Source organism: Phalacrocorax carbo, chromosome 24 (genome assembly GCF_963921805.1).
Source record: "Phalacrocorax carbo chromosome 24, bPhaCar2.1, whole genome shotgun sequence".
Taxonomy (NCBI): domain Eukaryota; kingdom Metazoa; phylum Chordata; class Aves; order Suliformes; family Phalacrocoracidae; genus Phalacrocorax; species Phalacrocorax carbo.
This window is the reverse complement of record NC_087536.1, coordinates 7,549,246-7,574,675: the sequence shown is the minus strand read 5'-3', so window position 1 is coordinate 7,574,675 and position 25,430 is coordinate 7,549,246. Positions and strand designations below refer to the sequence as shown.

Below are 25,430 nucleotides of genomic sequence, written 5' to 3'. Positions count from 1 at the left end.
GTGATGGGAGGTATTTGCTAGCAGCAACTGCAGATTGTGCTTCTGCTCCTGCCTCGTGAGGGAGGAGTGCGAGGGCTGTCGCAAGAGCAAAGGGCTGCCGCAGCTCCCACCCATCCAGCTGGTGCTCTAGACCCAAACGAGGTCCTGTAGCTGCTTTACTGTCCTGGCTGGGTCTGGGCTGCAAAGGCATGTATCGCAGGGTCACTTAGACAGGTAGACATGCAGCACGTGTCCGTGGCTGGTGGGATTCAGCTGGTACAAAGCATATCCTTAAAAAGGAATTTGGCTTTGACTATGTCTCTGATGTCAATACATGGATTGGTGTCCTCTAAAATTTAATGCGACTTAGTTCGCATCTTTCTACCAGTTGCCAAAAACCGGAGGCAGCCCCATCAAACGGATTTTCATTAAGCCGTTATAGTCACTGAAACTGCTGAGAAGAATCGTAGCCATATGGCAAAAGGCATTTAAAATGAAGTCTCTTACGACACCGTTTGCCATTCCTGGAGATGCTGAGCTGACATGTGCAGGGGTTACTGATCTGAAGCGGGGAGGGGGGACGCCAACACTTGAGTGCCGGCACAGGAGGCGATAATAAACCCCACCGAAAGGAGGCGAAGTGGTCGGTGTTTGTGTTGGAGGCCCTACTGCTCACGTCCCCACCTCAGGAGGACACCAAGAGTTTGAGGTATTTAGACCTTAGTGTGCAGACTGAGGGCTTCTGCTCGGCTGAATAGTTCGAGTCCAGCTGGCAAGGCTACAGATCGCACATTAATTCTTCAACTCTCAGCAGGAAAAGCCTCTGAGAGCACGGAGGAAGCATGTCCCTCCTTGGTCAGCACCTGCATTTCTCCTCGAGCGTCTCGGAGGCGTGCGGTGCTTTGCAGCCATGACACGCTGCTGCCGCTGGTGGTGGAGAAAAGCCCCCCCTTCCACTCTGCTTTTTGACAAAGACGGGCTGCGCAGTGAGCATCAGCCAAAGGCTAGTCAGTTCTGGGGGCTGCGAGGCACTTGTAGGCAGGGAGAGGCAGAGTGGAATGAAGTGATTAGAAATAGATAAATACTAATTGCTTATGAACTCCCTTTATGACACTTGCAGGCAGGCAGAAGTTAATAAATCACTGCTAGGATTGACCCACCAAACAATAATGGAGAGTGTATCTGAGACAAGACAAAAGTGGAAGATAAAAAGGGAGCTTTTCTGGAGCAGGCGGAAGCACCATTTTTAGGTCAGGTACCCACACAACAAAGCTGTTTTCTTTTTCCCAGGGCTTCATGTCTAGAGTCTGCCTCTTGCTGCAGAGGGGAGCCCTTGCAGTTATGCACAGATGCCATCAGCCGGCCACCTGCGGTTGCCTCGCTGCGGTTACAGCATCTCTGTACCAACCCCTTTGTAGGAAGCAGGCAGGACCCTCGTTTGGTTTGTGCGTTGTAGCAGGGTCTCTGCGCAGGCCCCCAGGGAAATATTAGCCCTGGCCCTTTGCCCTGGTCTGCACGTAAGACCAGCTGGTGGCACCCTCGGGACCGTGGCAGTGAGAGACCCTGCCTGGAAACACGTGGCGTGGAGAGAAGCCCGTTCATGCATTCATCTCGCTGCATATTACTGACATGCTTTGGTGTACTGCTCTAGCATGTTATCTTAGAAAGGAAAATAGAAGAGTACGGAAAAAAATATATTTTAAGAAAGCAAAGGAACCAGCTAACAGCCAGCAAACACAAAAGCTTTATTCAGAGCCAGCAGGTTTTACCAGCTGAGTTTAAAGTGTCAGTTCTCAGGAAGGCTGTACGGGGGCTCCCCTGCAGCAGAGACCATCAGGGCGCGACTGAGAAGGGGAAGAGACTTTTGCTCTTCCATTGCATTCATGCGGGATGGGTAAAAGTCTGTTTTCTCAAGTCAATAGCTGGTACTCGAGTTTAAACTTGTTCTCAGGCTGTTCAGGTTTTAGTGGCAGCTTTGCAAGTGTGATCTGTATAAATGGGTGCTGGTAGTGGATTGCTCGTGTGCAAATCTTCCATGCTAAGGTGAATCTATTATTTTTGCCAAACTCTTCATAACAAATTTTGCCTAAAGCAGTTATTGTTACCAGAGCTTTCTAATTATTTTAAGTAGCCAAGCTTACATATGCTTGAATCCTCTCTACAGTGTAGCCTAATATATTCATGCAAAAGCATGAAGGAGGCTTTGCTTCCATTTATTCTCCTGTTCCCCCTAATCTCCATCCCTCCCTCCTCTGCCTTGCTGCCTTTTTCATCGCTATTAAAAAGCAATGCATGCAAAAACAAGCAGTGAAACGCTCTGCCAGGATTCTAAGTATGGGGAAGACACTCGGTTACATTTCAGCTCCCTGACAAGGGGACTCTGCCATCCTGCAGGCTTTAGTGGTCCTGGCCTTGCTGTGCTTCCCAGGGGCATGGAGAGCTTTCGGGGAACTATGACTTCCTCTGGCATTGCTGCTCCCTTCTGCATCCAGTGCTTGAAGCCAAGCAGAGAGACCTGGTCCCTGAACAGCACTGGGGGGGGAAGGGTCGCCCCGTCCTTCCGCCGGTGGTTCAATGAGAGCGCGGCAGCTCAGGGACAGCAGCGGGACCCGACGAGCTGCTTGAGGAGGTCAAAACCACCCGGTGCCCGCCAGAGAGCGGGGCGAAGGCGGCCGAGAGCGGCTCCTTGGGGAGATGCTCAGGGGATGGCCGGGCAGAGCGGGGGGGTCCCAGCAGCGGGGAGGATGCGCGCGGTGCTGGGAGAGGGGCAGGAGGATGGGCGTGAAGCAGCTGCCGCCCCAAGGCACAGCTGGGGGCTCGCTGCGTGGTGAGGGAAGGGACGCGGCGAGGGTCAGCTCTTCCTTCGGGAGACGTGCTGCGGGTACCGGGCACGCGCGGCCGAACGCTGGTCCCGTGTGAAAGGCGTGGATCGGGTCAGGCTCTGCGGGAAAGACAGCTGTGGTAAAAGAGCCTGAGCTGAAGCGAGCGAGGGAGCGAGTCAGCCCTTGGAGGGACCCTGCGGGCGCTGCCGTTCTGGCGAGCGGAGCCGTTGCCAGCGCTGGCCGAGAGCTGCCAAGGGCCCGGGGCAGCGGCAGGGCTCGGGTGCTGCGGCTGAAGGGCACGAGCTGTTTGCGGTGAGGATTTACCGTTCGTTAGACCTCTGCTTTCCGTGGCCTTGTAGAGCAGGGAGGGACCCGGCGGTGCTCGAGTCACCTGCAGGATGGCACGCTGGGGATGCTCCTGCCTCGTGTCGTCTGTAACTGCTGTTGATGCATTGCTTGAGGGTCTGCCATTCCAGAGAGACTTTATTAGGTAACTTGAATAGTTATACATGAATCATGCTGTGTAACACTCACGTTGTCAGCACAACAGCTGTATTCACCTGTTGCAATGCATTACCTCCTCGTGTAACAACAATGGCACATAAAACCTAACAGGCAATATTGAGGCTAACAAATCCTATACCTGTATCAGAAGTTGCTGCTTAGAAAAAACCCCTTAAATCCTGTTCCTGGATAAGCCTGTTTAGCCCCTGCTGCCATAACGGGGGGGCAGACAGCTCCATTCGTGTGCGCGTGTTAGAGGAAGGATAGACGTGGGATCTGTTACCAGAACATGAAGGGCTAAGATAATACTGAGCAGCTTTTGATTTACTCTGAGTTTTGCAAGGAGAGTTTACACTGTGAGCACTGCAGAGTGCATGCAAATGAGGGCAGTATTACCTGCCTCTGTCTGCGTTGCCGGATTGAGGTTTAATGAGATTCTTTGGTTTGTCTTGTGTCAATCTGTTGTATTTAAGGGAGATTTCTTCCCTCTGCTTTATTTTGCCTTTGACGCAATTTTGCAACACTTCTTGTATTCCTGAAAAGGTCTTTTGGTGTCTTCGAAAGTTTCTCAATGCAGCTTTTCTGTAGACAGCATAAATGATGGTTAAACCTAGGCAGATAGCAAGAGAAAACAAGCAAGTGTCGTTGCGGAGTCAGAGAGCAAGGGCAGCAGCAGAGGAGCTCTGAGAGTTGTCTTCTGTACGGTAGACCACAAACACCCAAATAAACCTTTTCCTGGAGCTGGGGGCAAGCCGGTGGCTCCGGGCTGGGAGCCTCTGGTGCGGGCTCGGCTGCTTGTCTTCATAGGATGTGGAGAGATCTTAATATTTGTGAGTCGGCCTTACGTTTGGGGGTTCGGTGCAGCCCTTGCTGCGGGCTGGCAGGCAGACGTGCACGGAAAGCCTCGTTTCCTGAGCCCAAGGGAACAGGGTTAGGCCAGGGTGGCACCCGGGGGGCCTGGGACGTCCCCAGCCCAGAGGCAGAGCTGGCGCTGCCTCAGCTCCGCTGCACAGCCCTGCAAGGACAGGCCTTTCTCAACCTGGTTGTTTTTCTGCTAATGAGATCTCATAACTTTTTCCCTTCCTTGTTGTTTTTCTTCCCAATCAGTGGAATAAACTCTATAAAAACGGTATCATCAGTCTTAATTATACCCAAGTTTGTTATGATTGTGAATTAATAGACTTTATCTTGGCATTAGTCAGAAAGCATCGGCTTCTATTTCCCTCTTGAATTGCACTGGGGTGTTTTGTTTTTAAATATCCTGCCTGTGAAGCTACTGCTGGAGTTTCTGGCTCTGCCTGGGTTCATCTTTTATAAGCCTCAACCTTCCCAATATGCACCTTGGTTACCAGTTCAGAGCTGGGTACCTGCAGTTGCTTGCATAGCGAGGCAGGTGTGAACAGAGAACTGAAGCGTTCCCGTGAGCCGGCTCACTCAGAGAGCTGGCTTTGTAAGTGCAAGCGTCCTCGCTGGACGTTGCGGGGAACGCACAAATATTTAAACAGCTGCTTGAGAGCAGCACAGCCCGGTAAATCACCCCAACAATTCTCTTCCGTTTCTAAATTGAGAAGTATAGCAGAGCACCCTTCCGGCTTAAAAACACCTTCCTCCAGGTTGCAATGATGTTTGCGTTTTATAGAAAACTCTTTATCAGCTCTTTTGTGTTTTATAACAAACGGTTAAGCATGTTTCGAGCCACGAGCGATAGATGCTACAGCTGGTTACGTACATGGTATTTCTGGATATGAAAGGTCATAGAGGAGAACAGCCATTTACAGCTGCAGCTCATACACGAAGCGTAATTGCAGAGCAGGAACCTGTGCCGTGCCTGTGGCCGAGGGCGTCCAGCGGGTCGGGTGCCCCTTGGGCGCAGGCGGGGACGTGGGGCCCGGGGAAACGCCCGGGAGCTGCTGCAGGCGAGGACCGAACGCTCGGCGCAGGCTGGTTGTGCATAAACCCGAGCTGTAGGTGCTGGGGACGTGATGGGGACCGTGTGTTTCACATCTGCAGGTTTGTAAAGTTGGTTTCGTTCCCTCACGGTGACACGAACCGCTCAGCTCGAGCGTCGCTTTGCCCGCGTCTCTGTAGGGACCCTCATCAAACACGCCCTGTTCTGTCTGCCTTTTGTAACTGATTCTGTTTGTCTCTTCTCTCTGCCGTGAACAGATGAAATCGTCCGACATCGACCAGGAATTATTCACTGAAAGTTACTGCAAAGTGTGCAGCGCTCAGCTAATATCCGAGTCCCAGCGCGTGGCCCATTACGAGGTAGGATGCTCTTCGGTAGCTCTGCTCTGTCCATCTGTATCCCCGCTGTCGCTGCCTCTCCCAGCTGCGCGTTTTACAGGGTGCCATCAGCGACTGCACTCCCAGCAAGTACCTACGCCAGCATTTCGAAGTTCCTCTCTGAAAACTTAAGATTCAAAAGACACTTTTTACTGGTGGCACCTTATTCTGTAAATGGTGTCGCTGCAACATCACCTGCTGCGTGTCTGGTTGTTTCTTCTGTCTAAAGTCGCAGAGTCAGGCTGCGATTTGAACGTGACTGAAAGCTAGTTTTCAAAGAAGCATAGTTAGCAAGGAGCTCAATTAAGAGTTCAGCAAAACGAACGTAAGTTTTTATATTAAATGTGCTGCACTGTGCTTTGCTGAGTTGGAATCACTGATTGTGCAGAGAATAGATTAATATTTGTGAATGCGCTTAAGCACTTAAGGGGTAGGCAAGCAATAAACAATTAGAAAGGATATATTATTAGAGACATGTTAGAAACGCAATTAACAGCACTGCGTATCTTCAGAACAAAATTAAATAAATTCCTATTAAACAAGGGAGGAAATTACTGAGGGATATGCTGCTGCGGAATCCTTCAAGAAAGGAAACCCGCTGCCTGTCCATGCCTTGGCACCCGCTCCCTGTGGCACGGGAAACGTGCACCGAGCGGCTCTGCGGCAGCGTGGCGTAGATCCTCGTCGCGGCGAGGGGCTGTCTCAGCGTTAACCCGACAGGAGGACAGGAACTTTCCCATTCGTGTTTAGATGAAGAGGGTGCAGGATCGCTTCATGCGAGGGTTGTGCACGGGGGATTAGAGCACAGTCGGTCACCCTTTGCAAGGTATTAATGGCGCGGGGAGCAGGGGACCGTCGTCCCCTGGTGACGCCCGGCCGGGCGGTCAGCGCCGTGCGGGGGGAGGACGTGTGACACTGTCCAGTGTCTCCTGGAGGACCCCATTCATGGGGGCTGCGTGGCTTAGTGGCGTTTTGCCCCTGCTTTTGAATACACTAAGGCTATCGGTGTCTGCAGTATTTCCACAAAATCAGAATCTGTGCTGAGAGGCGTGGAAGATGAAGTTTCCCCAAACTTTTGCTCTGGTTTGAGTGTTCGAACAATGGATATGCCGGGGAGACATTTCTGTCGGTGCGGCCAGTGGGAGACATACAAGGAGCTTAATCAATGTACAGTATCCAAGGATGCTGTGCCGCATTAACAAACAGAGCAAACAATAACGCACAGTTACTGGTAAGGCACTTTACATGTTTGTTTTGGTGAATTTCTCAAGACATCCCCTGTAAACGCTCCTCTGGCTGCCCTTGGTGTGCAGCAGAGATCCCTGGCAGCCGCTGTGGAGTCTAAGGCTGCAGTTTTAGGGACGCCTTCCAGATCTTGATAATGGTCGATGCGGATGCCAAAGCTTGACTACAGGAGGCAGAAGCAGCGCCGCAGAAACGGGAGTAGCGCCTGGCGAGCAGTGGGGTGCTCAGCCAATCTCTCCTCTTCTGTGCCTGTAATTGTAGGTATGAGCTGAATCATTAATTCATAGCAGATGTTTTTGAAATGTGGAAAACAACACGGTTTTCTGTTGTATATTTCCAGCGCGAGGTGTTGTGCTCATTTGTCATCCCCCGTGAAATCCCAGCAGACGCTGTAGACGTTCGGCACCATAATGTCATTCCGTAGCCTTGCCTGCCGGGTTGCATAATGCCATCAGAGGGACGGGGAGAGCGAGCCGGGCGGGGGGACTGGCCCAGCCCCGCCGGGGGTCTCCTCTGATGGCCCCGGAGATGGAAGGTGCCCCAGTGCCGCGGCGGCACCGTGCTTTGCCGTGTCCCCGCAGCCGCCCCTGCTCTCGACAGGGAGGCTCGGCGCTTTGGAGCGTCTGCTCTGGGTGTAACACAAGTTCTCCTCCTACCCCGCTCCCAAGAAACGCGCGGACACAGTGAGGGGGCTGAAGATCTGCCCGAGGTTTGGCGGGGAAGGCGGTGCTGGGTGACCGGCGTGCCGCCAGGAGCCCTCGCGTGGCGCAGCAGAGCCGTACCCTGGATGTTTCCCTCCGTGAGGCCAACGCACGGAGCCTTTGGGCTGCCGGCGGCTCGGTGCGGCATCGAGCCTTGCGGGGGAGGTTCCCGGGTCCATGTGCTTTGACTGCAAATGTGAGCGGAAAACCGCTCTGCAGCGCTCCCAGCTCCTTCCCGGCGCGAGCTGGACTGGGTTTTGAGAGACCCGGGCAGGTAATTTGTAGCGAGTCCCTTGTTAGGTGAACTTGGCCCCTTTTTCTAGTCAGACACCCGTCAAGCAAAGTGCGATTTCCCTGGGTGCATTAATCATGGAAAATCATTGGAGAATAATTTCTGCAAATAATTCTTGCTCTGATGCTGTTCCATAGGGAGTTTGGTCTGAGCATCTGCCCCGTGAACGGAGAGGGCTGTTCCTTCTGCCAGGCACGGGCTCGGAAGGGGTTTCTGTTCCCTGGCCAGAGGAGCAGATCAAGCCTGTGGTCAGAATATTCACTTTTATAACACCAGGATTCACAACATGACTGTTCTCGTACAGAATCGTGGTGTTGAATGTATCTGAGCTCCATCCTGCCTGAGACGGCCAGCCCTTGCTGCAAGCCGATTAGTTAATAGCAGGAATGTAAATTCACTGTTTCTTCCTAATTAAGAAGTAGCTGGTCACAATTTTCACACCTCCCCCCACCCCTTCCTTTTGAAAAGCACGGTATGGTCAAAACTGATTCTTTTCATAGGGAAAATATCAACTTCAGAAGACTAAATCTTCTGCAAATGCCTTTTCATTTAATCTTCTAAAGTTACTTTGTTTCAGCTGTTTGATTAAATAAAAAAATACTGTCAATATCAAAGCACCCAATAAAAACACAACATAAATGAATGTTTTGCACAGAGCAAAACTTTTCATTTTGAGTTGACTAGAACTTTATGGGGAGAAGTGAAACACTGCAAAATACAAGCTCCACACTGGCGTGGTGCCTGCAGCTTAATCAAAGCAGTTCAGCGTCTCTCCGCCGCTCAGCGCGCTGGCTGGCGTCGGGCGAGCCGCTCTCGGGCAGCCTGGATCCCCCCGTGCTCCTCAGCTTTGGCTTCCTTTCGTTTCCTGAAGGAGGGACCGGCTGACGGGGAGCGCCCGGGGCCAGCCCGGCTGCCCGCGGCGCTGGTGGACGCCGGCGTCGGCGCGGCCCGGGTGGCTGCGGGGCTTCGGGGGCTCTGCCTGCGCCACGGAGCCGCGCAAAGGGGCGTGCGGCGCTCGCTGAGCCTCACGCTCGGGGCTGGCGAAGGTACCTGCAGAAGGCCGGGCTGGAAACCAGCAGTCTCAAGCTCCCGGACCGTGCCGGTGATGCCTCTTCCTCCGTGGCTTGGCTGGTTTTGGTCAGCGGTGCAAGGGCACCCTTACTGAGCCAGAGCTTAGAGAGAAAGGGAATTTATCTGCTGCCTCTCTAGCGCAGCTGAATAAGATCTGCAGCCTTTGTGCCAGGCACTGGAATCTTGGCTTCTTTGTGCATGCAAAATAAGACATTTCTCTGTAAGAAAATAGAGGGAAACAGCGTATGAAAGGGGGATGTTTTTATCTTGCCAAACAGGAATCAGTCAGTTCCAATCACTGTCTCATCTCCTTCTCCAAATCGTCAACCAAGAACTCTTTTCTTCTACACTACTTTGCCAGGAATAAAATATAATTTGATATCAGTCATGCAATATTAAGCGGTATTATTTCCAAGGGCAAGTGTAGTGGAAAAATGACAGAAGAATCAGAGTATTTGCAGCATATATTTGCTTCCGGCTTGACATACAGCAAAATACTGCCCTTATTTTATGTGCTTTGTGCAATTGTGTCTATGGCTTTGTCTGATATTCTGCTGTGCCTTTGCTCTCCTTTCCATCGCTGTGAAACTGCCCGGTACTGCTCTCCTGTCCAGGGTTCTCCCTAGGGCAGAGCCGATCTGAGTAGCTGCCCTTGGGGTATCGACTCGTAATGAAGTCGCAGGTGCCCAAATGAGAAAATGCCTTATCGAGCTCTCTGCGTGCTGCGATGCTGAGAGTCGCGGGAAGCTGCTTTGAAGATACCGGTTAGCTTCCACGCAGCAGTTAACAGGTGAGACGGATCTTACTGGTTGTTGTCAATGCCCCAAAGACTGTGCATTTGAATATTTCAATTCTTAAAGCAAATTAATATCTTAATTTGTCCCCTGAAGTATCAGAAAACTCCCTTCCCATGTCTGCTACTGGAATAAAGCATCCAAATATGGATGCCTGATAAAATCCCTGCTAGGTAGCAGCTCGCTGTGCTGCTGCGATGTGCCAAGCATTCCTGATGCGCGCTGGCTCTCCCTTTCCCCCGCAGGAGGAACAAAGATGAAGCGGGATGAAGGATTAGACAACGAATCACAAAAAAGGGCAGAGGGATGCAATACGCTCCAGGCGGTTGCTGGCTGCGTCAGGCAGGTGGTGGCCAAATGCGCGGTGCTGTCTGGTGGAGGGAGGGTATTTCGAGCCTCTGCTCTCGCTCGCCCGCCTGCCGTCAGGCGTGGGGATGACTGGCAGACCCCTTCCAGACCGGACGCTTGGTCTGCACGAGGTTGGGGCCAGCCTCATCCTGATGCTCTTTACCTGTTGCCGGCGTGGGCTGGCTCCTGCGGCGCACGTGGAGCAGAGGATGCCCGGCTGTGCCGTGGCAGCTCCTTCCTTGGCTGCCACCTCCCGGGGCCGTGGGTGGCGGGGAAGGCGGGGAGGGTTGGGTGCGTCGCGAGGGTCGCGTCTGCCGGCGCCCTCCTCCTGGGGCACCTTCTGCGCCGGCCACGGAGGCGGGGAGCCTCTCGCAGACATCGACCTTTTTGCTCTGCTTTGATGGCACAGACTGTGTGTGTCTTTCGAGCACAACTTTGAAATGAAGGGTTTGATTTGTTTTTAAGTGACATTTGTGGGTGGGAAAACCAGAAGGCAACTACTGAGCGTCTGCACCTTCGCACAGAGCCCATTTTGGGGAGACGGGAGAGCCTGTCAAACGGCTGGGGTTCAGAGCACGTGGCTCGTGCTACAGCAGCTCTATCTGCCATCAGGCTCCTGTGACTTCTATCAACAAAGCACCACTATTCAAATGCCGTTGACCCCTCAAAAGTATTGCAGAGAAATAACGGAGGCTGCTGCCCGGCAGTCAGAAGCCCTTGCGGTTGTGTGGCCGCTTTACCAGCTGCTTAATACGCTCAGCAACAGCTGCTGCCCTCTGCAAGGGGAAGAGTGTAGGAGGAACCGGAGAGGGTCAGAGGGCACCAGTGATCTGGGAGGAGGCTGGTGCCACAGAGTTTGCCAAACAGGAGGAGGCGAGGAATCAGACGTACTGTACTTGCTGCAATGCAACTGAAAGTCTGCGCCCCAGAGGAGGGTTCTTCCTTTTCTCCATTTCTGCATCTCGCCTTCCTCTAGAGCGGAAAGCCTCTCTGCTGCTGGATGCTCTCTAGATCATCTGTGATTGAACACTTCTTTCCAGCTCTGTCTTTGAGAGAGGCTGTATCAGTCCCTTTGGTGAGCTGCGCCATAAATTTTAAAAGCTAAGCTTTCTTAGTTAGCTACAAGTCCTCATCTCTATATAGAAGTGTACACAGCCATTAGGAAGATGTTACCATTTATTTTCAAGTTTGTCCTTGAAAATCCTGCAGGAAAATCACCAAATATGCAAAGTTGCTCTCGGATTCCACCCTGAGCTGCATATTCATCACTGCATTTGCTCCTTAAGCTGCTGTAACACTTTTCACCATCGTAATCTTTATTGCTTTAGGTGTTCAGATGGTACTTTGCTTTTTCATTTAAAATGGAGAAATACACTGGGTCTGTAGGAAGAGAAGCCCAGGAAGGTGTCGTGTGAATGTTGGCTCACCTTGTGAGATGAAGGGTGATGCTTAAATGCTTGTGGTGGAGCCTGAGAGGCAGGGAGAGGGCAGAGGCAAAGTGTATTAAAATTAAAATGCGGAGGAAACTGGGGAGAACAAATAAAGTGCCGTGCCCTTTGGCTCGTCTCTGGAGCCGAGTGCTCTCTGGAATTTCTCACCCTGTCTCTGGAGCGAAGCGGGTGAGCAGGATCGACAGCCTCGTCAATACTCCGTGTCTGCACGGGGCTGGAGTGGTGCTCGGGTTAATCTGCTTCCAGTTGGGCCGTCCTCTGGGAAGCTGCATAAAATGATGGCTTGTCTGAAGGAATAATAAACATTGTTTACTATTGGCACATTAGTGCCTTAAGGATCAAGATGTGTGTGCTCGGAAAGGCAATCCTGTGTCTGAAATTTTAATGCAGTGGAAGAGCATATACTCTATTTAACAAACTAAATGCTGCACTGGAACACAAGGAGCTGGAATATTCTGTCTGGTGCCAGCTCCCCGGACGAGATGCTGCAGGCATTTCCAGGATGGAGGGGCGGAAAGGATGTGCTTCAGCTGGAAATAAAGACTGCACAGGGCTCTCGTGTGTCGGGGAGTCTGCTGGTGTTAGCTGTGTATTATCGAAGGGAATGCTAACGTTTGCTAGCAGTGCCCTCTCGTATCGCGGCTCCTTACCCGCCGGGTTTTGGCTTGCTTTATTGAGAGTAGCCCGTAAATACTTCAGAGGATGGCGGAGGTGGGGACGCCCTACCTGTTATTCCTCTGTCCTTCCCCAGAAATGATGAGCAATCCGCTCTGTGGTGGAGTACTCATGCTATATAGTTTTTAGTGGCTGCTCAAACATTACTGTTATTCTGGAGGTTATGCTGGTGTTTGGTAGGAGAACCTTGGCTTGGGGAGAAAAGGAAAATCAGGCTAAAGAAAGCTTTTTTTGTGGTTCAGTTGCAAAGGTGATGAAGGCACTGTTCTGTTTTTTGTACGTGCACATATAGACCTTCTGCAGATTGCCTCGGCACCCAGTTCGCGTGGTGCTGTCTAACTGCAGTAATTAAAATATGTTGAGGTAAAACATGGCCACACATGGTACATGAGAGAGATACGTGGATGTCGGTGTTTTATGGTGAGGTGCCCGTGCTGCCTCTTCCCTTCTCTGCATACAGTAAGTATTCACCCACCAGGGCAGCATTAGCTGCTGGATCACAGAGTGCTTCAGGTAACCGGCGTAGATTAAATGGTGTTTTACAAGGCTCCGCGTTACTATGCTGCTGTCAGCGCTAATGGCTAAACATTATTTTTAATGCACTCCGAGTGTCAACATCTATCGCTAAATAGCAGCAACAGCAGAGCGGGTAAAGCCCTCTCGTACAGCTCCCTTGCAAGGTACCTCTGTGCAGAGTCTCGTTCCTGGCTAAAAATAGCTGGAGTTCAAAGGTACCTTCAGAGCCGTGGTAAAATCCACCAGGGATGAGACCCCGAGGTCAGCAGTAATGGAGAGGCACAAGGGATGTCACGTTAAGCCTGCGTGGAAGAGAAGCGATGAAGGTTGCCCTGTCACCCCAGACAGGCCCACGCTGGCCTCGTCCCCAGGAGAAGTCCCTGCAGCTCTCGCTTTCCCGCGGCAGCCCCTTTCTGCTCCCGGTGCATCGGAGGGCACCTGTTTGTTCCAGGTATTCGCTCTTGCTTTTCTTTAATATTTTAAACTCGCGACCCGTGTTTGGATTTGGGTTCCAGGGGTTTGAAAGCAGAGTCTTTAATCGTTGTGCGTTGTGTCAAAACCCGCCCCCGCGCTGTGCCGGGCTCTCAGAAGTGACTGGCACCGACGCACTTTAAAAGTGATTTGCTTCAGACACGTGAAGATGGGACGGGAACCCGGCAGCGGCGCCGGTGCGTGCCGCCCTGCGGATCGCGGTGCCGGGCGCCTTGTGCGGGGGGGGCCTTACGCTTGTGTTATCTCTTCTACTGCCCACCGGAGAGCGGGATGTCAGCCCTGTACCAGCAGCCAAGTTTGTCCGCGCCTCGAGCGTCGGCACCCAGCGGCGGGGCGGCCTGAGCCGAGAAACCCGCCGCTTGGCTGCAGGCGAACAGAAGGGTTTGGCTTGCTGAGCGAGGCACGCTCCAGGGGTTGCCGTCCCACTCGCCCCGTCCCCGCATCCCCTTTCCCTTGGCACGCTCCCAGGGAGTTGCACTGCCCGGAAAAATTCCCTGAGCGCCAACGCACGAGTAAATCCACGGTTGCATTAGCTTCGGTGTCAGATCCACCTGCAGAAGTTTGAGGACGTGAAGTGAGAAGGGGCTTTCGGTGCGCTTGGGGAGGAGCAGAAGCCGCTGGGCAATCCCAGGGGGTCCTGGGCGCTGGGAGGCAGGTCCGTAGGGCACCAGCAGCCTGCGAGCCAAGTGCTGAGCCCTGCTGCTGGTGCCACGCTGCTCCAGCAACAGGCTGTAAAGAGAGTTATTTTCCTCTCCACAGGATACGCTGTGGTGTGTAGGGTAAGAGGTACTTTGACTACAGTAAAAATCAATATAGGAAGTGGTAAAATTAAAGATCACATAGCTGAAACGGTGATTCCCGAGACAGAAGATTGATGCCTTGCTGTGCCGGGGGTCTGCAGGTATCTATCAGGCGGAGAGAGCTGCAGAGCCAAGCCTGGATCCATCTGGATCAGCAGCTGTGAGAGGGCAGGGCTGGGTGCCGGGGGTGGGACTCGAGCCGTGGCAGATACCCTGTAGGCACCCGCGGTACCCACCCAGCCCGGGTACCAGTGCCGCCCGCCTGCTCTGCCTGTGTGATGGGGCTGTGCCAAGGGCAAAAACCGAACGCTGTGTTTTCGTCTCCGTTCAACAAGCGCGGTTCAGAAATCCTTTTCTCGAGGGGCCTCTCGGCTGGTGGTGTGAGACCCTCTGGCCTTCGCACCTTCGAGCGCAGCAGGAGGGAGGAGGATGGGAAAGGGTGCCTCTGGGCTCCCCTGGCGGAAACGCGTTTCGTGTGCCCACGGGAACTCTGAGCTCACGCTGGAAAGGAGGATCTAGCTGGTGAGCCTTTGCTCTTACAAAGGTGAATGAAGCAACAGCAATGTTGATTATGATTAAAGTTGTCAGGCTTGGGCTGGACGCCTCGACCCCGTGCGACTGCAGAGCGGCAGACAGGGCAGCCCCCCTTACCCCCTGCAAGTCGCCGCCTTTGGGCGCAGCTTCTTGTTTTCCTTGGAGCTTCTGAAGTCTTGTTTTTTGCATTTTTAAAATTGCAGCGATCAAGATCTGGGGGAAGCTGCTGGGGCCTGTGAACTGCTCCCAGCCGCGCGCACCCACGTCGGTGTCCCTGGTGAGGGGGTCCACGAGCAGGGTCAGCTGGGTGAGCAGGGAGAAATGATCACGGATTTAGAGAAAACGAAATGAGCTAATGGTTGCTTGGCTGAATAGATCGTCAGTAATTGCCCTTATGCGTAAGCAAATCAATGTCCAAACTGGTAACATGCCTAATTGTTGCTTTGAAGAAGGCAGCGTCACGGGGGTGAAAATTTAGCTGTGTGCAATTGGGCACGACGGGCACGTATCTGTGTGCTGAGAAAGTCACAAGCATGAGTAGATGCTTTTTAAAAAATTAACTCACAGAGGAAAAAGGGGAAGTGGCTAGAAATGACCGTAAATTATAAATGAGGCTTTGCAAAAATTACAAAGGGAGAAAAAGGACATTGGCACCCAGCAGCGTCTGGAATAACAGACGGGAGTTTGTCTCTGCAGCAAACAACGGGGATCTTGACAATAGTGTTTGCTGGTCGTGTGGGTAGAAGAGGCAAAAAAGGGAAGGCGTTTGCTGAAAATATTTCTGTCCTCTATTTAAAAAAAAGCAGAGGATGTTGTTATATCACAGAACGAGGAATAAATTGGTTCTGTTCCAGTAGAAATTTGGAAGTTTGTTAGGCAGCGATTACTAAGGCTAGCTTGTTGGTTTTTTGGGTCGGCAGGTCCAGTAATTTGCAAGCAAGTGCTTGAAAAGAGCTGGCCACGGTCTCTGCAGCGCCACTGCTGAGCCTTCACGGGACTTGGAGAGCGGAGGAAGCTCCCAGGAGGAAGGCGAGCGCGGAGCGGGGCACGGCAGCACCGGGGGACGGCTGCGGGGAGCAGAGCCCTCCCAGCTTGGCGTGGCTCCCGAGCAAACGGGCCCTGCAGGGGGGCTGGGGGACCTACCTTCAGGAGGACAGTGTGACTGGTATAGTGCGTGAGGTTTAGAGAACTGGGTGTGGCCCAAAAGGCTTCGTCTCTTCTGATGGCCCTACAAGTAGGGCCAATAAAGATGATAAAGTTGGTGTGATCATGTGACTGCATGTTTCATGGCAATTTAATTAAGAAACTGCCAGCGTACCAAAAAATCAACACAGTACACACTAAAAGGATTAAAATCCAACCACCAGGCTTCTGAAAAAGCATTTACTGCAAACTAAGAGAAGCCACAGCCATGACCGTTCCCTCCGTCTCCCACCGGTGAGTCCAGCGGGCGCTCGGCACGGCCGCGTGTCCCCCGGGGCGGGGGGTCTCTGGGCTCCGGCTGGAGAGGAGGGCACAGAGGAGGGGCAGCGAGAGAGGAAGGGCAGGCAGACTGAAGACATGATGCTGCCAGCAGAGGAGTGAACAAGCAGATGATAAAGGGAGCGATGGGGAATAGCGAAATTAGATCAGATGCAAGCGCAGCGTGAGGAGAGCCGCAGAAACGGTTGATTTGAACCTGGCGAGGTGCTTGGGGGTACGGGAAGAAGTCCCTCACAAGATGGTGACATGTTTTAGACTGTCAGGTCAGCTTAAATCAGTGGCGCAAAGTGGGAGCAGAGCCCGGGGCCACTGCAGGCTGCCAAGCTCCTGCTGACGGGGGGGCTCCCCACATCGCAGGCAGACGTGGGAAGGAGGGGTCTCTGAGTGTCTGTGCAGCCCAGCGAACCCTGGGCTAAAGCCTCCGCCACGGACTTCTGGCCTTGTAAGGGGAGACGTGCCTCAGTCCCCCCCGGGACGGTGCTGCTGTTGGTGAATCTACAGAGATGCTGTTAAGTTGTGATGGCGGCGAGCAAACCCTCCGTGAGCCGGGGCGAGCAGGGCGGCAGCGTCTGAGACCAGCTCGGCCGTGGCTCCCGGGGTCCCGCCAGCTGCCGCGGCTCCCACAGAGACGTAATTGTCTCCTCTCGCCACGCCGCCGCTCGCTCTGGGCAGAAGTGTGCTGCAAAACTTGATTTATGCAAAATCAAATTGCATTTCAGGGAACAGTTTAGCTCTGCTTTGCCCCTTTATGTTTTAGGGTTGAATTGCCAGAACTCTGCTGCCTCTGCCACAGTCCCCTGTATTAAAGTAGATTTGATATCAGTAGAAATGATCCGTTTATTTACTTTTATTGATGAGCCTTCTTGCAATAGCACATGAGCTTGCAATGCAGAAGTCTGCAGTTGCTATATGAAAACAGGCAGTTTCTAAGCTTCCCTCCCCTCCTTGAATAGAAAGGGTTGTTTTTAAAGCACATAGTGTTAAGCTTTTTCACTTACATTTTCCAGATACTAGAGACAGAGAATTTAAGTGAAAATGTCTTCGGTGTTACACTTTGTAAAGCTACAAAAGGAACATTCACAGGCACAGAACTACCCTCTTAGTGCACCCTAAGATAAAGCTGTGGTGGCTCTTGGTAAACAGGCAGGTACCTCCAGAGGCAGTGCTCTTGTTCCAGACCAGGGGCTTACAGACGTGTCAGGGTTCTGTCCTTTCTAAGGCTCGTACACGTGGTGAGACGGATCAAAATGGGAGCTGGGCGTGCCCTGGTCCCACTTTATCCCGGTTTCCTGACTCCTGTAGGTGGGTCTTCCTTTGGCCCCTTTTCCCTGTGTACCTGTACTAACTCGGATGGCGGTTGGTAGCGATGCTCAGCTGGCCGGGCCAGCCCCCGCTGCGAGCTGTCCTGCCGGGACCTGCGGCGGGTCTCGGGCCGGGGAGCCGCGGTGCTCTGGCAGTGCTGGCTGCCGTGCCTCCGCTGGTCTCGGACACCCTCCTGGTGCCGTGTCCTCCAGAGCTCCTTCAGCCCCGCGGGAGCTGCGGACGGGGTGGCGGAGCCCGGCCGGAGCTCGGCAGCACGGCGGGTCCCGCCTGCGCGGCCGCGGTGCTGCCCATGGGGCCGCGCCACCCCCTCCCTGGCACTTGCCCTTGTCGCGCCTCCGAGCTGCAGGTTTCAAGTTGGGTCGTGGAGGGGAAAAGATAACCCGCAGGGCTGTTTGCAAGTAGCACGCCAAGAATAATCACCGTGCTCTTGCCTTGGTGTTAGGATGATAAATACACATGTAAACGTAGAAAATACCAGAGATAAAGCGGGTGACGAATGGGCTGTGCTACCTGCGCTTCCCGAGAGGGAATGAGATGCTCACCGCATACTTGCAAAGGCCAGGGATGATTTTAAGCTCTGCTTTTATAACTGTAGGATAATAAGGCTGCATAAGGAGCCATGTAGTTTTAAATTATGCCAAACATAAGTTATTTCTTTATCTTAGCTTTCATAAATCCAAACAAGTGCATAAATAAGGGTGAGAGGAGTTTTACAGAAGGTTGAAGCTTCGCTGCCTTTTAATGCTGACATTTGGACATCATTTATGGCGCAGCCGACTGCCACACAAAAGAACACTAAAAATGATTACTGTTAAAATCTTGCCTTTTTATCTTACAAAAAACCAATAAAAATCCCACAAACTTTTTAACCTCTAAATTCAGCAGGCGATGCTGCTGTGCGAGCAAGCGTCACGGTGTGCTGGATTAACTCACCCGAGGGAAGAGCCTCGTGACGGTGGGAAGGATGACTTGAGGCTGGCCGGCTGCTCCGAGGGGTGTAAATGTTCAGGAACGGAATCCAGCTGAAAAGCTCCGGCCGCGTAGCCTCTCTGGTGCGTTTGACTCTCCTCCATCCAAAGCATGCGGTGCGAGGGACCGCGGCGGCTTGTCCTGGCCCCTGCCCTGTGCGAAGGGGCCGGCCGTCGCCCGCCTCCCCCGCCCTGCCCGGGGCAGGGGCTTCCCGCGTACGAACCTGCACGAGGTGAACCCAGCCGAGCGTCCCTTCGGGCCGCCAAACTCCCGAGCCTGGCTTTGCACATCCATCCTTTGCATTTCAGGCGTTTCTTTTGCCGTTTCTTAATTACGCCGTCACTGTCTGGACTGTTAATCACTGAGAGCTGAAGCTTTTGGGGTTTCCTGCGCTTAGCTCTGACTACAGCAGGTCACATTTTCTAAATGCGTGCAGGAAGGCACGTTAGGGAAAGATACTTGACATTCTTTATCTTGACTGATTTGCTCCATTAAAATGAAATTATTGCATAGTCACGTTTCTGCATACAAATACGGCTCTCCCCGAATTTAGCTCCAAGTTCACACCACAGGAAAAAAGAATGTTCCAGAACATGCTAATGATAATTTAATATTTTAAAATTGCAAATCTGTGATCTGAAATTATAATATTACGGTGCCGTTGTTCTGCGCGGCAATCAGAAATGGAGATTCAGAGGAAACATTTGCATAATAATAGCTGCCGTGCATGTCTGGGCTCGGGATGCAGGTAGCTGGTAGTTGCAGTCTTCCCCCCGCCCTCACATCTGCTGAAAGTCAAGAGCTGACTGTAAGTTAGTGTTTTGAAGGTTTGTGTCCGTGCGCCTGCTGTAGAAGCTTTAAAATCTTCCTTTATGTTTTGCAAGTCACACGGGCTGCTTCGCCCGTCGATGGTGGCATGACCGCCCCTCCTTACCCTCACCTGCCGGTAAGCTCTAGTCATGCCCGACGGCAGCGTGGAACCCGTGCTGCCCGGCGTGTCCCGCGTGGGAAGAGTCTCCTCCGGGCATCCCTCAGCTCCTCCTGATCCCTCTGCAAAAATACAGGTCCCCTGAACGCTGCCCTGCGCCATAAAGAGCGTCCCAGAAGCAGGTGCCCGCTCAGCGCCTTTGCTGGGGGAAGGACACGAAGCCCGCGGCGTGCCTTGCCGCGGGAAGCAGCCCTCTGCCTGACCGGGGTTTTGGGGCCGGGGGCACGGCCGATGCCGGGAAGCGCGGTCTGCAGCCGTCCCCCGCGGCGGCGGGGGGAGCTGCTGGGATCGGGGAAGCAGCACGACCTCGCAGCGGTGCCCAGGCTCCTGGGGCTGGCTTCTGCAGCAGCAAACATCAGGTTGGGCCTGGCTTTCCCCCGCTGGCACTGCTTAACGCAGAGCACACCCTCTCCTGTTTTCATGGCCGTCTGGAAGGTTTTACTGTTCAACTCCCCTTAGAAACGCTTGGGAGAGCAGAAGGGGCTCAGGATCCGCATAGTCCTTATCCCCTCTCTGCAGGGCCGGCGCCAGCCATGTACAAGGAAAGCATTAGATTTCCTAACACACAATTATCTGATAATTTACCTGTGGGAGAAATTTCTTTCGAACCTTTGGCAGGTATCGGTTGGCTCATTTCCTAGAGATTGAGGTTTTATATCCTTATACGTTTTATTCTTCTGTAAGTGTAGGAACTGCGGGTTTCTGTTTGTGCGCGTGCATCTGACCGCTCGTGATGCCATCCCGTCTCCGCCTGAAGCTAAATAACCCTGATCTTCTCAGTCTCTCCTGCTACAGAAATGGTCTGATAACAAACGTTGCTCTTCTCTCGCTGCCTTTCTTCCCGCCGCGTTGTCCAGGGGCTGCAGGACAGAGCGGCGAGGGTGGGCCGTTCCTCCTGCTAATGGCAGGTGTCATAATCACTCCTCAGTTCGTTTCAGCTTGGTGGAGAGCTCTGTGAAACCTCGGTGAGACGCAAGTGGTCCTCACCTGGGTCTTTCCCCCTTTCCTCCTCCCCCGTTGGACACGTGTATTAAGGGGATGTGGAGTCTGGTTGCAGACTGGTGCTGCATGCGCAGCAGTAGAGCCTCTTGCTTTTTGTAACTTCATTTCTTGCATTTTCTTTTTTTGTTGTTTTTTGTTTTTTTTCAGAGTCGGAAACACGCCAGCAAAGTTCGCCTCTATTATATGCTTCATCCCATAGACGGAGGCTGTCCAGCTAAAAAGCTCCGGTCAGAAAACGTGGGTATCATTTAAGTCCCTGTTTACTCAGCTGCTTTGTGAACCATTGACTCTGTGCTACAACATTTATTCTGTTACAGCCACAGATGATCAGGTACCCAGAGGTAACGTTTAGATTAGCTGAAATGCGAGGTAATTGGAAATAATTTTCAATAAGCTATACAAGAAATATGATGTGCACCAGCAGCAGTAATTGCATTTTTAGTTATTCGAATGTTCCTTTATGGGGAAAAAATGCATGCTGGTAGCAAACGTCCAGCACTTACTCAGTTTAGGCGCAAGGGCTGGCTGTTTGCTGGCGAGCTGCTGCGCGCAGGCGAGGCAGGGCGACGGCTGCAGGAGGGATAAGCGCGAAGGCAGCTCCGGCAGAGGCTCTGGGCTGCCCTGCTCGAGGCCGCGCCCGCGTCGCTTCGCACACATTCACCCAGCTTTCAGCAGGCGACTCCCATCCCACGGGCGAGGGTCACCGGGCAGAGGGCAGGAGGTGCGCGGGGCCAGCGTTCGGGGAGCAGCGCGGGGCGGTGGTGCGGCGTACGGAGCTGTCGGGTACCGCCGGCGCGGCGATGCCGAGTGTGGGGCCGTCGGGTACAGCCGGGGCGGCGGTGCCGAGTGTGGGGCCATCGGGTACAGCTGGGGCGGCGGTGCCATGTGTGGGGCCGTCGGGTACAGCCGGCGCGGCGGTGCCGAGTGTGGGGCTGGCAGGTACAGCTGGGGCGGCGGTGCCGTGTGTGGGGCCGTCGGGTACAGCCGGCCTGGCGGTGCCGAGTGTGGGGCTGTTGGGTACAGCCGGGGCGGCGGTGCCGAGTGTGGGGCCAGCAGGTACAGCTGGGGCGGCGGTGCCGTGTGTGGGGCCGTCGGGTACAGCTGGGGCGGCGGTGCTGTGTGTGGGGCTGTTGGGTACAGCCGGCGCGGCGGTGCCGTGTGTGGGGCCGTCGGGTACAGCTGGGGCGGCGGTGCCGTGTGTGGGGCCGTCGGGTACAGCCGGCGCGGCGGTGCCGAGTGTGGGGCTGGCAGGTACAGCTGGGGCGGTGGTGCCGTGTGTGGGGCCGTTGGGTACAGCCGGCGCGGCGGTGCCGAGTGTGGGGCTGTTGGGTACAGCTGGGGCGGTGGTGCCGAGTGTGGGGCCGTCGGGTACAGCTGGGGCCTGGCGGTGCCGTGTGTGGGGCTGTTGGGTACAGCCGGCGCGGCGGTGCCGTGTGTGGGGCTGTTGGGTACAGCCGGCGTGGCGGTGCCGTGTGTGGGGCCGTTGGGTACAGCCGGCGCGGCGGTGCTGTGTGTGGGGCCGTCGGGTACAGCCGGCGTGGCGGTGCCGTGTGTGGGGCTGTCGGGTACAGCCGGCGTGGCGGTGCCGTGTGTGGGGCTGTTGGGTACAGCCGGCGCGGCGGTGCCGAGTGTAGGCTGGTGGGTACAGCCGGCGTGGCGGTGCCGTGTGTGGGGCTGTTGGGTACAGCCGGCGCGGCGGTGCCGTGTGTGGGGCTGTCGGGTACAGCCGGCGTGGCGGTGCCGTGTGTGGGGCTGTTGGGTACAGCCGGCGCGGCGGTGCCGTGTGTGGGGCTGTTGGGTACAGCCGGCGTGGCGGTGCCGTGTGTGGGGCTGTTGGGTACAGCCGGCGCGGCGGTGCCGTGTGTGGGGCTGTTGGGTACAGCCGGCGCGGCGGTGCCGTGTGTGGGGCTGTTGGGTACAGCCGGCGTGGCGGTGCCGTGTGTGGGGCTGTTGGGTACAGCCGGCGCGGCGGTGCCGTGTGTGGGGCTGTTGGGTACAGCCGGGGCGGCGGTGCCGAGTGTGGGGCCAGCAGGTACAGCTGGGGCGGCGGTGCCGTGTGTGGGGCCGTCGGGTACAGCTGGGGCGGCGGTGCTGTGTGTGGGGCTGTTGGGTACAGCCGGCGCGGCGGTGCCGTGTGTGGGGCCGTCGGGTACAGCTGGGGCGGCGGTGCCGTGTGTGGGGCCGTCGGGTACAGCCGGCGCGGCGGTGCCGAGTGTGGGGCTGGCAGGTACAGCTGGGGCGGTGGTGCCGAGTGTGGGGCCGTTGGGTACAGCCGGCGCGGCGGTGCCGAGTGTGGGGCTGTTGGGTACAGCTGGGGCGGTGGTGCCGAGTGTGGGGCCGTCGGGTACAGCTGGGGCCTGGCGGTGCCGTGTGTGGGGCTGTTGGGTACAGCCGGCGCGGCGGTGCCGTGTGTGGGGCTGTTGGGTACAGCCGGCGTGGCGGTGCCGTGTGTGGGGCCGTTGGGTACAGCCGGCGCGGCGGTGCTGTGTGTGGGGCCGTCGGGTACAGCCGGCGTGGCGGTGCCGTGTGTGGGGCTGTCGGGTACAGCCGGCGTGGCGGTGCCGTGTGTGGGGCTGTTGGGTACAGCCGGCGCGGCGGTGCCGAGTGTAGGCTGGTGGGTACAGCCGGCGTGGCGGTGCCGTGTGTGGGGCTGTTGGGTACAGCCGGCGCGGCGGTGCCGTGTGTGGGGCTGTCGGGTACAGCCGGCGTGGCGGTGCCGTGTGTGGGGCTGTTGGGTACAGCCGGCGCGGCGGTGCCGTGTGTGGGGCTGTTGGGTACAGCCGGCGTGGCGGTGCCGTGTGTGGGGCTGTTGGGTACAGCCGGCGCGGCGGTGCCGTGTGTGGGGCTGTTGGGTACAGCCGGCGCGGCGGTGCCGTGTGTGGGGCTGTTGGGTACAGCCGGCGTGGCGGTGCCGTGTGTGGGGCTGTTGGGTACAGCCGGCGCGGCGGTGCCGTGTGTGGGGCTGTTGGGTACAGCCGGCGTGGCGGTGCCGTGTGTGGGGCTGTTGGGTACAGCCGGCGTGGCGGTGCCGTGTGTGGGGCTGTTGGGTACAGCCGGCGTGGCGGTGCCGTGCCCTCCTGCCTGCAGGAGGTCAGGGGACGCCTGCGGTGTCATCGCTGCGTCGTGGCTGAGCCCCCCGAGAGCCCCTGGGGTGAGCCGAGAGGCCACTGGGGAGCAGGGTCACCTCCGTGGTCTCTTCCACCCCATTTTTTCTGAGAGTCGATGAAAACAGAGTGCTGGGTCTGAAAGGCTCCTCGCAAAGGGTTGTGGTCAGTCTGCAGTTTTAAAAAACTGCAGTCGGGTTCCTCGGTTGCATTCAAATAAACGAAGAAGCCTGGGGAAATTGGACCAGCTTGCAGCCATTCGTCAGGCAGTAAAAGGAGACTAAATTTATAAGGGACGGCTTCACAGTGAATTATTCATTCAGCTCTTCCCCATGTTCGGGGGCCAGTGTGAGCGCTGTTGATGGGCTTCCCAGCAGATCGCATCCAAACCATTTCAGATCTATGGGAGTGTGACTGTGGCTTAACGCTATCAATATTTAGTGAGATATCTTCTAATTAAAGGGAGAAGCGCGCAAGTTTTGCCAAAGGAATCTGAAAGCTCCTTCACAGAGTAATTACATTTTCAGTGGAACTTTTATGTTGCACGCAGAACAACTGCAGATGCAATCTACCCCTTAACAAGAGAATCTCACGGTGTTTTTATCGCGTTATTAAATACAGGATGTGAAAGGCGCGGTGGACATGCACATATGGGCGTGGGGCACGGCCCTCTGGCGAGCCTCATTGCACCTAACAAGAAACCGCGTAACCGCACACACCTTAGCACAGGGACACGGCGGACAGAGAACCACAGACCTCAAATACGTTTCAAACACTATTTCTTTTGTGAAAGGCAACGGTGAGAAGTAATGGGATTCTGTGTTTGCTGATGCTCGAGTGTGCCAAGGGCAGCCCTTAGTGCGGGACGAATTAACAAGTCCTTACGCACAAGGTGAACGGTAGGCTACGCTCGGCCTAAATTCTGAACTTATGTTATGAAAATATAGCAGGGAAAATCTGCCAATGTTTCCCAGCTCCAAGCAGGGCTGTTGCTGATCAGATATTAGCCAAGCCTTTCCGTCTAAAGAGAACCCAAATAGTTAGGCCGTCGCTAACGCTGTGGTAACCGTTGCCCCGTGCAGAGCGCAGCCGCGCTCCGGGTACCCAGCAGTGCTGGCCAGTCCGAGGCACACCAGTTTTAACGAGTGTTAGAAACAGTCCGTGAGGACCAGTTACATTTCTGAGTAGAAGCATCTGCAACTGAAAAGGAAATACTAGCCTTTTTTTCATCAAACCCACACGGTTACATGACTGCGTGCCACTGGATTTGTACCCTTTTGACCACACAACCAAACCCCTCGGCTCTGCTCCTGGTGGCAAGAGGAAGGAGAAGCTGCCGCAGCTGTAGCTACTCGATGCAACGGGCTGAGAGACGGGATTCGCTGCCTGACCTGTCGGTGAGGCGAAGGGTGGTGTTTGCTGCTCCCCGAGGACTACAAACCCACCCTGCGCTCCCCAAACACCCTTAGCCTTTCCCAGCCAGAAGCACGAGGCTTGTACGATCAGTCGTGCGCTGGATAATGAATGACTCAGTTGTGCTTTTCCTTATCGTTTTCGGTTTTTTGTGGGGGAGGGGAATAACCCCGTGTCTTTGGTGTGCCGAGGGATTGTTGACCTTTCATTTTAAATTTCCCGTTAACATTTCAGCTGGAAGCAACCTGAGAAGGTTGTAGCCTGTGTCAGGGCCCCTCTGAAATTAGGAGTCGTATCCGCAAGTCCCAGGACCGGTGAATCAGTTTTAATCAGCCTTTTGCCACTACCTTTAAAAAACAGGACCCCTACTGATGATCAGGACAGGCACGATGAGAACTTCCGATGAGCTCTGAAACACATTTTTCGGGCGATGGGAGAAAAGCCTTCAAATTCTTTCTAGCCCTATTTGTACTACAAGATAGTAATTTGTTTTAACCAGCATGACCTTCCTTAAAAAAGAAAGGGGTCATAACAGCAACAATAAATTGTTTGAGGACAGATAGCAGGACGCTGGATTTTGTTGCTGAGGGTTACGCGTGTGCTGCCAGGCGGCGCTGGAGGTGGACAGGCCAAGAGCTG

The 25,430-nt window shown here is 54.7% G+C and overlaps 1 protein-coding gene across 2 annotated transcripts in view; it reads left to right on the top strand.

The window, feature by feature from the left end:
* ZMAT4 (zinc finger matrin-type 4) overlaps positions 1 to 25,430 on the top strand; it is a 74,613-nt gene that overhangs the window by 13,743 nt on the left and 35,440 nt on the right. Inside the window, exons 2-3 of one of the 2 annotated variants that reach the window (XM_064472681.1) lie at positions 5,472 to 5,573; positions 20,422 to 20,511. In XM_064472681.1, the coding sequence (XP_064328751.1) occupies positions 5,472 to 5,573; positions 20,422 to 20,511 (192 nt within the window). The remainder of the gene's footprint in view (positions 1 to 5,471; positions 5,574 to 20,421; positions 20,512 to 25,430) is intronic. The other variant, XM_064472682.1, reaches the window with a different exon arrangement.